The sequence below is a fragment of the Nelumbo lutea genome, chromosome 5, assembly GCF_056320005.1.
Source record: "Nelumbo lutea isolate HS-2025 chromosome 5, American lotus-T2T, whole genome shotgun sequence".
In the NCBI taxonomy this organism is placed as follows: Eukaryota; Viridiplantae; Streptophyta; class Magnoliopsida; order Proteales; family Nelumbonaceae; genus Nelumbo; species Nelumbo lutea.
Window position 1 is genome coordinate 28,740,459 of NC_142688.1, and position 14,342 is coordinate 28,754,800.

The window sequence follows — 14,342 nt, forward strand, 5'->3', positions numbered from 1 at the left end:
AGATAAAGGGCTTCATTTTCTCATTGTTATGCTTACTTTCAATGGGAGAGGGTAGCTGTTTGGACTAGGCTATTAGTTCTTACTCATTCTTCCTCCTCTCTACCCCAGAATATACACTGCTTCATCTCTATATATTAACAAGATCTCTGATCAGCCACCAATCAAAGACAGTCATTGTAATGGAATGGAAGGTAACATACAAATAGATACCAAAGAGACCAAGTACAACAGACACAGGAGTTGCAAACTCAACAAGAAGCACAAACAATGAAATAATAGCAAATTGAGATATAAGTTAAGAAGATGCAATTAAGTAACAAATTTTAAAAAGCAAATATTATATTTTCTAACAAGTTCAAAAGAAACAAATCTTTTTAATTTCTGATATTAGAGTAACTTACATCTGAATCCTTCAAACTATCATTCTCCAGAATTTCAAGAAATAAATTCAATGGTGCGGCCTCAAAAGCTTGGCGAACATACCCCACATGATCAATCTCCTGAAATAATACACCAATCAAATGAAAAAAAAAAATCTCATGAAACTATGTTGAGTCAACATCAAATTGTAAAGTAAGAATGGAGCTGATATGAGAGAGAACATTTTAGCAAGGTCATATACCATGAGCACATTATTATCTTGTTTTTCAGGAAGTGAGGAAATTAAACAGAGGAATACAGCCCATGCAAGTATCAAAGGACTTGCTTCTCCTGTCTCAAGAACATTGAAACTTGAAATCACAGAATCCATCACTTGGACATCCTTCAAGGAAAAAACAGAGTGACCCTGCCTGATAAAGAATGTCAAAAGTGATCCAATAACCAAACTAGAAAACAACGAAAAATAAGAAGAAGAATTTTCTTGTCTAATAAATAAAAGTTGTAGACCGGTTGATTATCAACAAAAAAAAAGAAAAAATAAATAAATATATATATATATACACACATAGAGAGAGAGAGAGAGAGAGAAAGAGAGAGAGAATTTTGCAGCATACCTGAAAGGCACTTCATCATGAACCATTTGAAGAAGACTTTCCAGGTCCAAGGTTTCAATAAGAATTAGCAGTAGCTGAACTTTAGCACGATATAAAGAATTTCTTGCTTCAATTGATAATGTCAACATTGCAAAGTTAAAAGACCCAGATAAGACACCCTGAAATTAGGCACCATACGCAAGGATTCAGATGGAAAACTGCACAGGATCCAGCATCTAATAAAAAATAAAAAATCAAGATAGTACCTTGTAAAGCAAACACAAATTCTTCCATTGTTCACCATTACAAGCACAAAATGACTCGTAATAAGCGAGGAAAAGAATGTCCAAGACCAAACTATCTTCAATCAGAGTCTCCTCAGCCCACAAAGTGGCAAGGTCAATTTCCTACAATGCATCCTCACAATTCCACATCAGAAATTAAAATAAATAATTGGTCTTTTTTTTTTGAGAGAAGTTAAGAATAAAAAGGAAAGAATGGCAAGCAACACGAACAAAACGGACAAGGAAGAATTCTACCCATCGCCCTTACTATTTTTCTCAAACAGAAACATCATACTAGAATAAGTATCAAATATTAGTAAGCCATAATAATATTGATAGGGATCATACAGCAAACTTCAAGACTTATTGAAGAAAGATAAGCGCTCAACAATTCAAAGGCTTTGGTTCTTATTTTGCACAATAATTGAGAAGATTCTAGCTGCGAGCTAGAATAAATTCTGAGTGTTATGAGTTAGTAATTGAGTTTATGAAACAGTAATGTTAGAAGTTTGTTAGGAGAGTGTTTACAGCAAGGTTGTACTTGAATAAAACAAATAGAATACTGCTGTGAACTGATGTAATTTAAGAAGAAACACAGGTTCAAAGAGAAGAAGAGAGAGAGAAAAGAAAAGAGAGAAAGGAAGGAGAAGAGAGATAAACATTAATTTCCTTACAATAGTAGGAGTTACTCTAATACCCCTACTTAAACTCCAACACAAAATAAAAAAGATAGACATAAACAAGGCCCAGCCGGCCCAACAGTGAAAGGAAATTATAAATAAAAAACATAATAAATAAGTGTGGGGTTGGAACCACACACACTACTAAAACTATCTCTTCAACAGTGTGGGATTGGAACCACACACACTACTAACTATCTTTACACTCCCCCTCAAGTTGGGAGTAGATGTTTGTCATTCCCAACTTGCATAAATTTGTCTCCAGCTTGCTCTTTGTGACTGCTTTGGTAAGGAGATCAGCTAATTGCATGTCTAAGGCAATGTAAGGAAGACATACTTTTTGAGATGCAACTCGCTCTCAGATAAAATGTTTGTCCACCTCGATATGCTTTGTCCTGTCATGCTGTATTGGGTTGTGGGCAATATTAATTGCAACTTGATTATCGCAATACAGCATCAGAGGCTTCTCATAATCAATTTCTAGCTCATTAAGCAAGGATCTCAGCCATAACACTTCTGCAACACCATTGGCCATGGATCCGTATTTAGCTTCTGCACTAGAGTGAGCAACAACAATTTGTTTCTTGCTTCTCTAGGAAACAAGATTTGCCCCCACAAATGCACAATATCCAGAGGTAGACCTCCTGTCATCAACACAACCAGCCTAATCCGCATCCGTATACAATTCTATCTTCATGTGACCATTATTCTTGAAGAGTATACCTCTCCCTAGGCATCTCTTCAAGTAGTCAAGAATCCTTTCCACTACAAGGAGGTGAGTGGTCCTAGGAAAATGCATGTATTGGCTAACACTAACAGCATATGAAATATCTGGCCGAATTAGGCAAAGATAAAGAAGTTTCCCAACCATCCTTTGGTACATAGCCCTGCCCTCAAGAGGTACTCCACTTTCTACACTTATTTTATGGTTAAGCTCAATAGGTGTGTCAGCTTGCTTCACTCCCAACTTTCTAGTTTCCTCCAATAAGTCAAGAACATATTTCCTCTGAGAGATAAAAATGCCATGCTTAGATCAAGCTACATCAATTCCCAAGAAATAGTGCAATTCCCCTAAGTCCTACACTTCAAATTCCTTGTGAAGATGTTGTTTAAGAGATTCAATCTCACTAATATCACTCCCTGATATCACAATGTCATCTACATAGACTACAAGTAGTGTCAGGGAAAGACATGTCTTCTTAAAGAAGAGAGTGTGATCTAATTGAGCCTGTATGTAGCCAAATTTGTCCAAAGCCAGTCTAAACCTATCAAACCAAGCTCTCGACGAATGTTTCAGGCCATATAAAGCCTTCTTTAGTAAGCAAACTTTCTTTCTTGCTTTTTTACTATAAAATCCAAGGGGTAACTCTATGTATACCTCTTCTTGCAAGTTTCTATTGAGGAAAGCATTCTTAACATCTAGCTGAAATAGTGGCCATGAGAAGTTTGCAGCAATGGATAGTAGGACTCTAATAGTGTTCATTTTTGCAACAGGTGCAAAGGTTTCCACATAGTCTATGCCATAAGTTTGTGTGAATCCTTTTGCAACCAATCTGGCCTTATACCTCTCTATAGTACCATCAACATTATATTTTACAATAAACACCCATTTGCATCTAACAGGTTTCTTCCCTTCAAGCTGGTTAACTAGTTCTCATGTGCTCTTAACAAGGGCATTCTGCTTTCATTATCTCCTTCCACTCAGGTATCAAAAGAGCTTCTTGCACTTTTCTGGGTATAGGAATAGTAACAATAGATGCCAGGTAAGATCTATAGGACTCTAAGAAAAAATCATAGGAAAGGAACTTGGAGATACAATGGGCAGTGGATGAGGTGCAACGACGCTTCCCTTTACGAATTGCAATTGGAAGATCAAGGTCATCTGACGGTGGAGGCTGAGCATCAGTAATAGTGGGCTCAACAGTAGGAGCAGTGGTAGTGTCTGGATCTGGGGCCATAGAAGATGTTGGGATTGACCCGGATTGCTACTGAGGACAGGAATCAACATGCCTCCACCACTTTCTGTGATATACCCTCAACTCCCTGCACTTTTGACAACCCTCTTCACGACACTCCCTCTCAGTAACTGGGACAGGTAAAGGAACTTTTGGGGCTGAAATTGAAATCCCTTCCTCACCATTCTCCCCCTGAGGAGAAGCCCTATAATAGTAGGGCATATCCTCAAAAAAGGTGACATCCATGGACACAAAACGTTTCCCTAAAACAGGCTCATAACAACAATATCCTTTTTGATTTTGTGCATACCCAAGGAAAATACACTTAGTAGCTTTGGGATCAAACTTGGAACGATGAGGTCCAAGGATTTGAACAAAACAAATACACCCAAAAATTTTGAGAGGAATAGTGAACAGGTCCTTATTTGGATACATAAGGTTGAATGGTGTTTGCAAGTTTAGAACCTATGAAGGAACCATGTTAATAAGGTAAACGGCTGTACGGAATGCATCCCCCCATAAACGTATGGGAACATTGGAGTTGAGCATGATGCTTCTACTACCTCTAATATATGTCTATTCTTTCTCTCAACAACCCCATTTTGTTGAGGTGTACGAGGACAAGTGCTCTGATGAATGACCGCATGATCAAGGAGATAGGATGCCAAGGGTTTTGCAAAATATTCCTTGGCATTATCGGATCTAAGAATTTTGATCTTCGTTTCAAACTGGGTTAGAACCATATGATGGAAAGCCTGGGTCAGAAAAGGGACCTCATCTCGAGAATGCATAAGGTAAACCCATGAGAAGCGGGTATAATCATCAACAAATAACAAGAAATATCTGTACCCCCCCCCCACCCCATAGTGGGAGTATGATATGGCCCCCAAGCATCGGTATGCACAATTTCAAAAGGAAGGTTGCTTCTTTTGTTACTCAAAGGATAAGATGATATACTGTGTTTTGCAAGTTCACAACTTTCACACTTCAAACTAGACACTTCGACTGACTCAAATAAATTTGGAAAAAGACTCTTCAAAGACCCAAAACACAAATGACCTAATTGATTATGCCAAAGCATAATCTTACTCCAAGACTGAGAGACAAACAATTTTCCCACTTCACTCTGCTTCCCCTTTGGATGTTCAAGCAAGTAAACTCCATTCATCTCACAGCCAATCCCAATCACCTTCTTCGTTTTCAGATCTTGAAAAACACATTGATCAGGAAAAAAGGTTACTGAGCAATTTTGATTTTTAGTAATACTACTAACTGAAAGTAAGTTAGCACTGAGCTTAGGAACATGCAAAATTGAGGATAGGGAGATGGCATCAGACAATCTGATGTCTCCCTTGCCAGAAATTGGCACAAGGGAGCCATCAACAATAGAAACTTTGTCTCTCCTAGAGGATAAACAATAGGTGGTAAACAAAGTAGATAGGCTGGTCATATGGTCTGAAGCATCTGAATCTATTACCTAGAAAGGCCTAGTGTTACCTAGGACAGAAGCATGACATGCAATAGCTCTTGTACCTGTATGAGCAAGGGCTGAAGTAGGATGAGTAGGAGTGGTGACTGAAAAATGAGATGTAGATCCAAAAATACCAGCTTCATTCTCTAGTTGTGTTGTGTAGCCCAGACAGCTACTAAAGCATCCAAGGATGTGGTCCTTGTGCTGGAAGAAGATGTACTGTCAGTAGTAGTTGCTATATTGGCACTCCCCTTCTTGTTTCTAAGTCTAGCTAGCATTAGGTGAGGATGCAATTTCCAATAGGTATCCCAAGTGTGTTTGGGCTTTTTGAAATAATCACAAAAAATCTCTCTTGTGTTCCTTCCTAATTTCCCTTTCCTTTCCCCCTCCAACCTTAGATTTTGTTGCTGTCAAGGCTGCTTCTATGGGCTGAAAAGATAGCATAACCTTCCTCCTACTCTCTTCATTGTGGACTAATGAGTAGGCCTGAGATAAAGTCACACTCTCCCTAGTGAGAAGTTGTTGTCTTATAATGTCTAACTCTGAGTTTAGACTGGCTAATAACTCAAAAACTCTATTTGTTTCAATCAGTTTTCTGAATGTTGCTACATCCCTCTGGCTTTTCCATTCAATAGTTTCTAAGTGATCAATTTCATGCCAAAGAGATTTCAGAGTAGCAAAATACACTGAGACTAGCTTCTCCCCTTGCTTGAGGTTATTCACTTCACACTTCAGCTCATAATCCCTAGCAACATTGAGTGGTTGGGAATAAGTTTCCTTCATACTGTCCCAAATCTCCTTGGTTGTTTTTGCCCAAAGATAGTTGCGGCTGATGTGGGGCTGCATGGAATTACATAGCTAAGTCATTACTAAGTAATTCTCTTGAACCCATTTTGCATGTAAAGTATCTTCCTTTGCTGGCTTCTTTGTATCTCCAGTCACATGGCCTAATTTACCTCTACCTCCAATAGCCATCATTGTTGATTGGGCCCACTCCAAGTAATTGGTTCCATCAAATCTAACAGTGGTAATTTGAAAAGAATTTCCAGTCATGTTACCAGTCCCAAAAAATCCTTCCCCTTGTGTTTTTAACTCACTTCCAAACTTCTCCATTCTTAAGAGAGCACTAATAAGCTAAAAACTTCCAAGAAGAATACCTAAAAGGATAAATTCTTTTTCTGCAACACTAAAAAATAGAGAAGACAACCCAGAATTTAATCTCAGCCAATAGATCCTTTCCAACAGTGCAAACACAGTCAGAAAAAGGTCAACTTCCTGGTAGACAGATCTGGACTGTAATCAGCCGATAGACCCTTTCCAAGAATGCAAACACAGTCAAGGATTAACTCCCTGGTAGACAAACATGGACTGTATTCAGTCCAATAATCTGTTATGGACGCATTCCTCGGGAAGGCGTACCATCGCCGCCGGCAGCAACAGGAACCTGACCCACCGCCAGCAGCAGCAGTGATCCAATGATTCTCATCCTACCCAGTTCGGCAACAGCAGTCTCATCCAGATTAGATTAATCATCTTGCTTGTTTTTATCTTATTCTATTGCTCTTATCTTATCTTGTTAGTAGATTATCAGATTAGGATTAGCTTATCTTATCTTATTAGTAGATTATCAGATTAGGACTAGCTTATCTGATCCTTTGCAAGATAGAACTAGGAGTCTCCCTAAGATTAGGACTCTTGTAATCTCCTATTTAAGGAGCTGCTATCAGTCAATAAAGATATCGAATATTCAGTTAAAGAAGTGAGTTAGGAGAGTTGGTGATTTTTTGAACAAATCACCAAAGGCACCAAGATAGGTTCATCAAGAAGGGACAAGGGAAAACAAGAGGTTTTCATCGTGGACCGACCCGTGACGAGATCCTGTTCCCGGGCCCATAACAACATGGTATCAGAGCCTACCGTCATGGGAGATCTGGTGCAGCTATCATCCAAGGTCCACGAACTGGAGCATAGGCTCGTGGAAACCCGCGTGGAGGTTCGTGAGGTCAAAGACGATGTCCGGGAGCTGCGACGCTTGCTGGAATCGTATTTCTCTAACCAGGAGAGGGATCCAGAAGGGGCTGTAACCACAAACAGCCACCAACCAGACTTGGCGGAGTCGTTCGACGAACAGCAGGTCGTCGCCCCGGTAGCCGAAGTACAGCAGGCTGGAATTCCCGTCGTACAACGAAAACGGAAACCCCTTAGGCTGGCTGTATCGCTGCAAGCAGTTTTTTCGGAATCAACGAACAGATGACCGGGATAAGGTAAATCGTTCTATATTGCTAGAAGAGGATCGTGTTAAAGCATAAACTGAACGTGCTAAGGCACCAGTAGATTTCACTACATTGCAGCTTCACAATGTGATGTATGAGAAAATTCATTTTGGGAAAGCCATAAAGGTGCGCAAAGATTTCAAGTCAAAGTATCCAGATATTGAACTTGTGCCTGAGGAAGAGTTTTTCAGTTCAGCCCCTCAAGATATTAAAGGATCTATACTATCAAAAGACAGTGCACATGACCTGATGCTAAGGCGGCTTAATTTTGAGCTTTTCCGGCGAAAAAAACTCTGCAAACTTCATGAGAAACTAGAGCAACACAAGAAAAGCCTTATGGAGACCATTGCACGCCGAAAGAAGTACCTTTCAAGTCTCCCGAAATCTCTGAAGAAAGCATCCTTGCTTGTCCAGCACCAACTAGGGGTTCTGCATACAAAGAAATTAAAGCAGCATAATTTAGCAGAATTACTGCCACCTCCACTCTATGTGATTTAAGCAAGGCTGTAAGGGAAGCCATGTGCTTTCTGATGGATCCTCAGCTTGGAAAGAAGCTATGTTATCTCCAGTTTCCATAGAGGTTCGACGATATTGATCGCCACGATAGATACGCTAATCGCAATATAGTGTTCTTTGATATCAACAAGAAAGGCTTGGATGGGATCCAAGGACCAGTCTACGTTGGAACTGGTTGTGTCTTGAACAGGCAAGCATTGTATGGCTATGACCCACCAGTGTCTGAAAAGAGACCAAAGATGACTTGTGATTGCTGGCCTTCTTGGTGTTGCTGTTGTTATGCTGGATCAAGGAAAAAGTTGAAATCAAAGAAGGGAGAAAGAAGTTTGTTTGGAGGGTTTGACAGCAAGAAGACGAAAGTGATGGCAAAGGACTATTCCAAGAAAGGCTCTGCCCCTATCCTTGATCTTGAAGAGATTGAAGAAGGGCTTGAAGGATACGATGAGCTAGAGAAATCATCTCTCATGTCTCAGAAAAACTTTGAGAAGAGGTTTGGACAGTCACCTGTCTTCAATGCTTCAACACTTATGGAAGAAGGTGGTCTTCCTGAGGGTACCAACAACACAACCCTCATTAAGGAGGCTATTCATGTTATTAGTTGTGGCTATCAAGAGAAAACTGAATGGGGAAAAGAGCTTGGATGGATTTATGCTTAATCACAGAAGACATATTGACAGATTCAAGATGCACTGCAGAGGATGGAAGTCAGTGTATTGTGTTCCTAAACTAGCTGCATTTAAAGGTTCAGCTCCTATAAATCTTTCAGATCGTCTGCACCAAGTTCTCAGGTGGGCTCTTGGATCAGTTGAGATATTCCTTAGTCGGCATTGCCCTCTATGGTATGGCTATGGAGGAAAACTAAAATGGTTAGAGAGGTTGACCTATACTAACACCATTGTTTACCCTTCAACTTCCATTCCTTTGCTTGCCTATTGCATCATTCCTGCTGTCTGTCTTCTCACTGGAAAGTTCACCATTCCCACTCTGAATAATCTTGCTAGCATATGGTTCATTGCCCTCTTCCTGTCCATCATAGCCACCGGTGTGCTTGAGCTCCGATGGAGCGGTGTTAGCATTCAGGATTGGTGGTGCAATAAACAATTCTGGGTGATAGGAGGTGTCTCAGCTCATCTTTTTGTCGTCTTCCAAGGCCTTCTTAAAGTTCTTGCAGGAGTTGACACCAACTTCACTGTAACTTCAAAGGCTGCAGATGATACAGAGTTTGGTGAACTGTACCTCTTCAAATGGACTACACTTCTCATTCCTCCTACAACACTGATTATCTTTAACATGGTTGGAGTTGTTGCTGGAATATCGGATGCCATTAACAATGGTTATGGCTCATGGGGCCCCCTATTTGGGATTGATGGCTCTCAAGGACCTAAGAACAACATCTTATGCAACTTGTTTCTTGATGATACTGGTACTGAGCTTCCCCATCAGTCAGCTAAGCTCTTTGTTGGTGCTGCTGTTAAAGTCTTGGTAGAATGGTGTAATTTACCATCGGCCAAAGCCACATGACTCCCATTGGCAGAGTTCCACGCCACATATCCAGAGTTCGAGCTTAAGGACAAGCTCGTAGTCCAGGAGGGGAGTAATGTTATGGACGCATTCCTCGGGAAGACGTACCATCGCCGCCGGCAGCAACAGGAACCTGACCCACCGCCAGCAGCAGCAGTGATCCAATGATTCTCATCCTACCCAGTTCGGCAACAGCAGTCTCATCTAGATTAGATTAGTCATCTTGCTTGTTCTTATCTTATTCTGATGCTCTTATCTTATCTTGTTAGTAGACTATCAGATTAGGATTAGCTTATCTTATCTTATTAGTAGATCATCAGATTAGGACTAGCTTATCTGATCCTTTGCAAGATAGAATTGGGAGTCTCCCTAATCAGCAAGGAGTCTCCCTAAGATTAGGACTCTTGTAATCTCCTATTTAAGGAGCTGCTATCAGTCAATAAAGATATCGAATATTCAGTTAAAGAAGTGAGTTAAGAGAGTTGGTGATCTCTTGAACAAATCACCAAAGGCACCAAGATAGGTTCATCAAGAAGGGACAAGGGAAAACAGGAGGTTTTCCCCGCGGACCGACCCGTGACGAGATCCTATTCCCGGGCCCATAACATATTCACAGTCAAAAGTTCAAGATCAGATCTTTTCCAGATGATCCCTCCAAGAAAGGCTCACAGTCAAAAAATAATTCGTAGGGTTAAGAACAAACCCTAGAAAACTCAGATTTTCCCAGTCGTACCTTCTAAATAAATCTAACTTATTTCTTACTACTGCTGGCTCAAGAAGAAATGAAAACTTACCCAGAAAACTCTGATTGCCACCTTCAATCTTGATAAAGATCCAATCTAGATTCCTCTAACCTTCTCTGATTCTTCCTGATTACCAAAAAAAACACTCTCCAATCTTCGGACAACTGCTAAAGATCTCTGGTAACCTCCAAGAATCAGGCAAAGATAGCTCCTTTCTAATCTTCCAGCCCTAGATAATTCTCATGCGGTCGGCTGGGTTAGACTCACATGAGAAGCCCTAGATCGAGCTCTGATACCAACTTGAATAAAACAAATAGAACACTGCTGTGGACTGATGTAATTTAAGAAAAGAAACACAGGTTCAAACTTCGAAGAGAAGAAGAGAGAGAGAAAAGAAAAGAGATAAAGAAAGAAGGGATTCGGTTGTGTATACCTGCCGCCCCATTTAATTGTTATTTATAAACATTAATCTCCTTACAATAGTAGGAGTTACTCTAATACCCCTACTTAAACTCCAACACAAAATAAAAAAGATAAACATAAACAAGGCCCAGCCGGTCCAACTATAAAAGGAAATAATAAATAAAAAACAAAATAAATAAGTATGGGGTTGGAACTACACACACTACTAAAACTCTCTCTTCAACAGTTGGGGTTGGAACCACACACACTACTAACTATCTCTATAGTTGTTTTAGTTATATAGTTGTTAGGAGTCATAGTTCTCGGTTTACAGTGCAAATTAATAATCCTAAGAAGCCAAGTAAGAGTAGGACACCTAGTTAGGACAATCACTTGCTATTTTATGTTGTATTGGTTTTTTCCTTTTGATAAGTAAAAGTAAGGTTTTATTAAAGAACAAAAAATGCGAGAGAGACAGAGAGAAAGAAGAGAGAAGAGAATATGAAATCACACGAATGATAATAAGAAAAACATGTAGATTCACAAGAATGAAAGAGAGAAAGAAGAGAAAAGAAAAGAAAAGAATATGGAAAGAATTTAAAACGTGTAAAGCCCTTTCTTTTCCAAGTTTGAACCCCTTTCCTTTCTAATTATCTGAACCTCCTGAAGAAGTACAATAATACAAGGGCTCAAGCTGGCTAAACAGCTTCAGCCCAGAGGACTCTCTTAGAGCAGAAGTTCTGGCACTCCTACAAAGGCTCAAGCTGGCTAAACAGCTGGGTTTTCAGCAGTTGGAAGTGGAGGGAGACTCAAAACTGGTAATAGGTTGGATGCAAACAAACAACTTAGGCACCTGGTCCCTTGGACAACCTGTAACGGAGATTATGCAACTAAAAGGGGAGCACGAAGTCAGGTTTAAATGGACTAGGAGATCAGCCAATGCAATGGCTGATACTTTAGCAAAGCAAGGAGTTAGTAGGCAGAACCTTTTTTGGGCCTGTTTGTAATTTGGTGAGGGGTCACCTTGTTTTCTGAAGGTGACAGTTGTACCAAGTTTATTAAAGAATTAATGAAAGTTACTGTTTCCAATCAAAAAAAAAAATGTACAATAATACCAGTAACTGTTCAAGACAAAATGTCACCCACCTTCTGGAATCCATAGCATCCTTGGAGCTTTCTCAGTCCCTTGTTTCCACATGATAGATCTCTTGCTAGAGAGACTTTAGAGTGGAAAAATACAATGATAGTGCTTTCTCCCCCCTCTTTAGATTATTTATCTTGTTGTACAATTGATATGCTCTAGCCACATTTAATGCCTGGCAACAAGTCTTATCTTCACAATTCTACATCTCCTTTGCAGTATTTGCCCACAAGTACTTTCTTACTAATATGTGGTTGCATTGAGTTAATGAGCCAAAAAGTAACCACGTAATTCTCCTGTACCCATCTACCACAATGTGGATCCACAATCTCTGCTTTCACAGTTTCTCCTGTAATGTACCCAAGACTTCCACACCCATCTATGTACATTTTCATAGACTGAAACAACTCCAGACTGGTTTATCCAATTTAAGAGTGGCCACCAGCACATCTCAACTCTTTCCAACACTGCTCGAGACAATATTCTGGTCTAGGCCTAGCTTTCGGTCACTTCCAAAAGGATCCAGGGATCTAAAAAAATTCCAATAATATTCCTCAATAAAAAGGAATGATAAACAATTACAAAAACTGACTGATAGTCAGGACCAAAAAGGTTCTGTAGGTGGAAAACCTAACCTGTGCAAAAATAGAACTAGAGAAAGAGGGGTGCACTAAAAAACTCAAACTACCCTCTAGTTCTAGGGAAATATCCTTGAGATTAATTAATGCAAGAGTGCCACTTCCAAAGCAACTTCCTAGGGTTGACAATCAAAAAATTGAAGACTGATACTTTTGGCCAATTTTCTCAGACTACTCCTAAGCAATAGAAAAACAGAGACAAATCTCAATAAATCCTAACAAAATCAGTTTCAATTATAATGACCAACCCTCTTAGATCCCCATTCAATCTGTTGATCCTAAGCTTATGGTTCTTCCCAGGATTTCTGTTCTACGCAACCAACAAATTTGTAGGTTCAGAAAAAATGGTAAGAAAAAATGTAAATTCACAAGAATGTGAAAGAGACAGAGAAGATGGAGAAAGGGGAAGAAAAGAATATGGAACAGTTTCTTGGAGTGTATGTTACATTTTCTTTTCTATTTATATGAACATCTAAAAGAAGTGAATAATTACAATGATACCCCTGGCTGCCACAAGACATAAGATTAATAATACACTTCCAATAAATGGACAAATATCCAGTTGGTCATCCATCTAGACCAGCATGAAGACTAAACCATGATATCCCAAATCCCAATAGTTTAATATCAGAGAAATTCAATTCCCTGACACATGCCCACAGCTGGAACACATAACAGGGGCTTAACACTTGTATGAAAGCAAGAAAATGTAAAGCGAATAAGAGAAATAAAATTAAAGCCCATCTAAATGGTTTATAGCAACCACCAAGCTTTAACAACTCCATGAATATGGTTTAGAACAAGCCTATACATCAATTATAAGTGGTCAAACTAAAACAATATTATAAATGCAAAGTGGTATCAGCATCAGAAATATTTCACAACATACTAGCTGACAGTTCCAAATTAAAAGAAAAGTATTATGCAGTTCAACATACCATATGTTCTGGATATTTGGAGGATAGAAGGTTCTGAAGAATGGATAATAACTTTCGTTCTAATCCATCAGCAAACAGCTTCAGTGCCTCCTCTTGAACGGCATTACCATCTTTGGATACATTTCCAATGTATACTACATCAAAGAAGAGAGAGAGAGAGAGAGAGACTTCAGATCCGGCTTAACTGGATAAGAACTCAAGCAGAGCCACATAAATGAGGTCTAAGGCTCTTGGTATTAGAACTCAATAAACAAACAAGAATGAAATATATAATTCTCCTTTTATCAATAACAAAAAATTATATTAAAAAAAAACAACATATAGCTATTAGATAAGGTTCTTTCTTTTGAAGAAGAGCCCCTATTAGAAGATCCCATCTAAAATAGACATAACAAAACAAACACAATGAACGATCTACAAATGTATTATCTTGGTATTAAAAAAATAATAATAATAAACAAGTTGAACCACCCTATCGCACCCCTGGTCAAGCTATCAGTGGAAAAATGAGCCAACTTTGGGATACACATAACAACCTGTTCACTCTAGAGACCAAAGCTCTTGCTTGTTTGATATGATGCCACAAGGACCAGGGGCCAATAGAATAACCAAGCATCAAACCAAAAACCACCGGGAAATCTCCCTCAATCTCTATACTCTCAACACCTTGATGGAATGAGAGCACCCCTGGTCAAGCTATCAGTGGAAAAATGAGCCAACTTTGGGATACACATAACAAGCTGTTCACTCTAGAGACCAAAGCTCTTGCTTGTTTGATATGATGCCATAAGGACCAGGGACCAATA

The 14,342-nt window shown here is 39.4% G+C and overlaps 1 protein-coding gene across 4 annotated transcripts in view; it reads right to left on the reverse strand.

Annotated features, from left to right (window-relative positions):
• LOC148851304 (nucleoporin (DUF3414)) overlaps positions 1 to 14,342 on the reverse strand; it is a 101,647-nt gene that overhangs the window by 63,886 nt on the left and 23,419 nt on the right. For 2 of the 4 annotated variants that reach the window (XM_088947787.1, XM_088947786.1), the window contains exons 5-9: positions 13,537 to 13,670; positions 1,241 to 1,381; positions 996 to 1,153; positions 623 to 791; positions 402 to 500 (exon numbers count right to left, since the gene is read on the reverse strand). In XM_088947787.1, the coding sequence (XP_088803913.1) occupies positions 402 to 500; positions 623 to 791; positions 996 to 1,153; positions 1,241 to 1,381; positions 13,537 to 13,670 (701 nt within the window). Of the gene's footprint in view, positions 1 to 401; positions 501 to 622; positions 792 to 995; positions 1,154 to 1,240; positions 1,382 to 13,536; positions 13,671 to 14,342 lie in introns of those variants that run through there. The other 2 variants (XM_088947788.1, XM_088947789.1) reach the window with 2 other exon arrangements.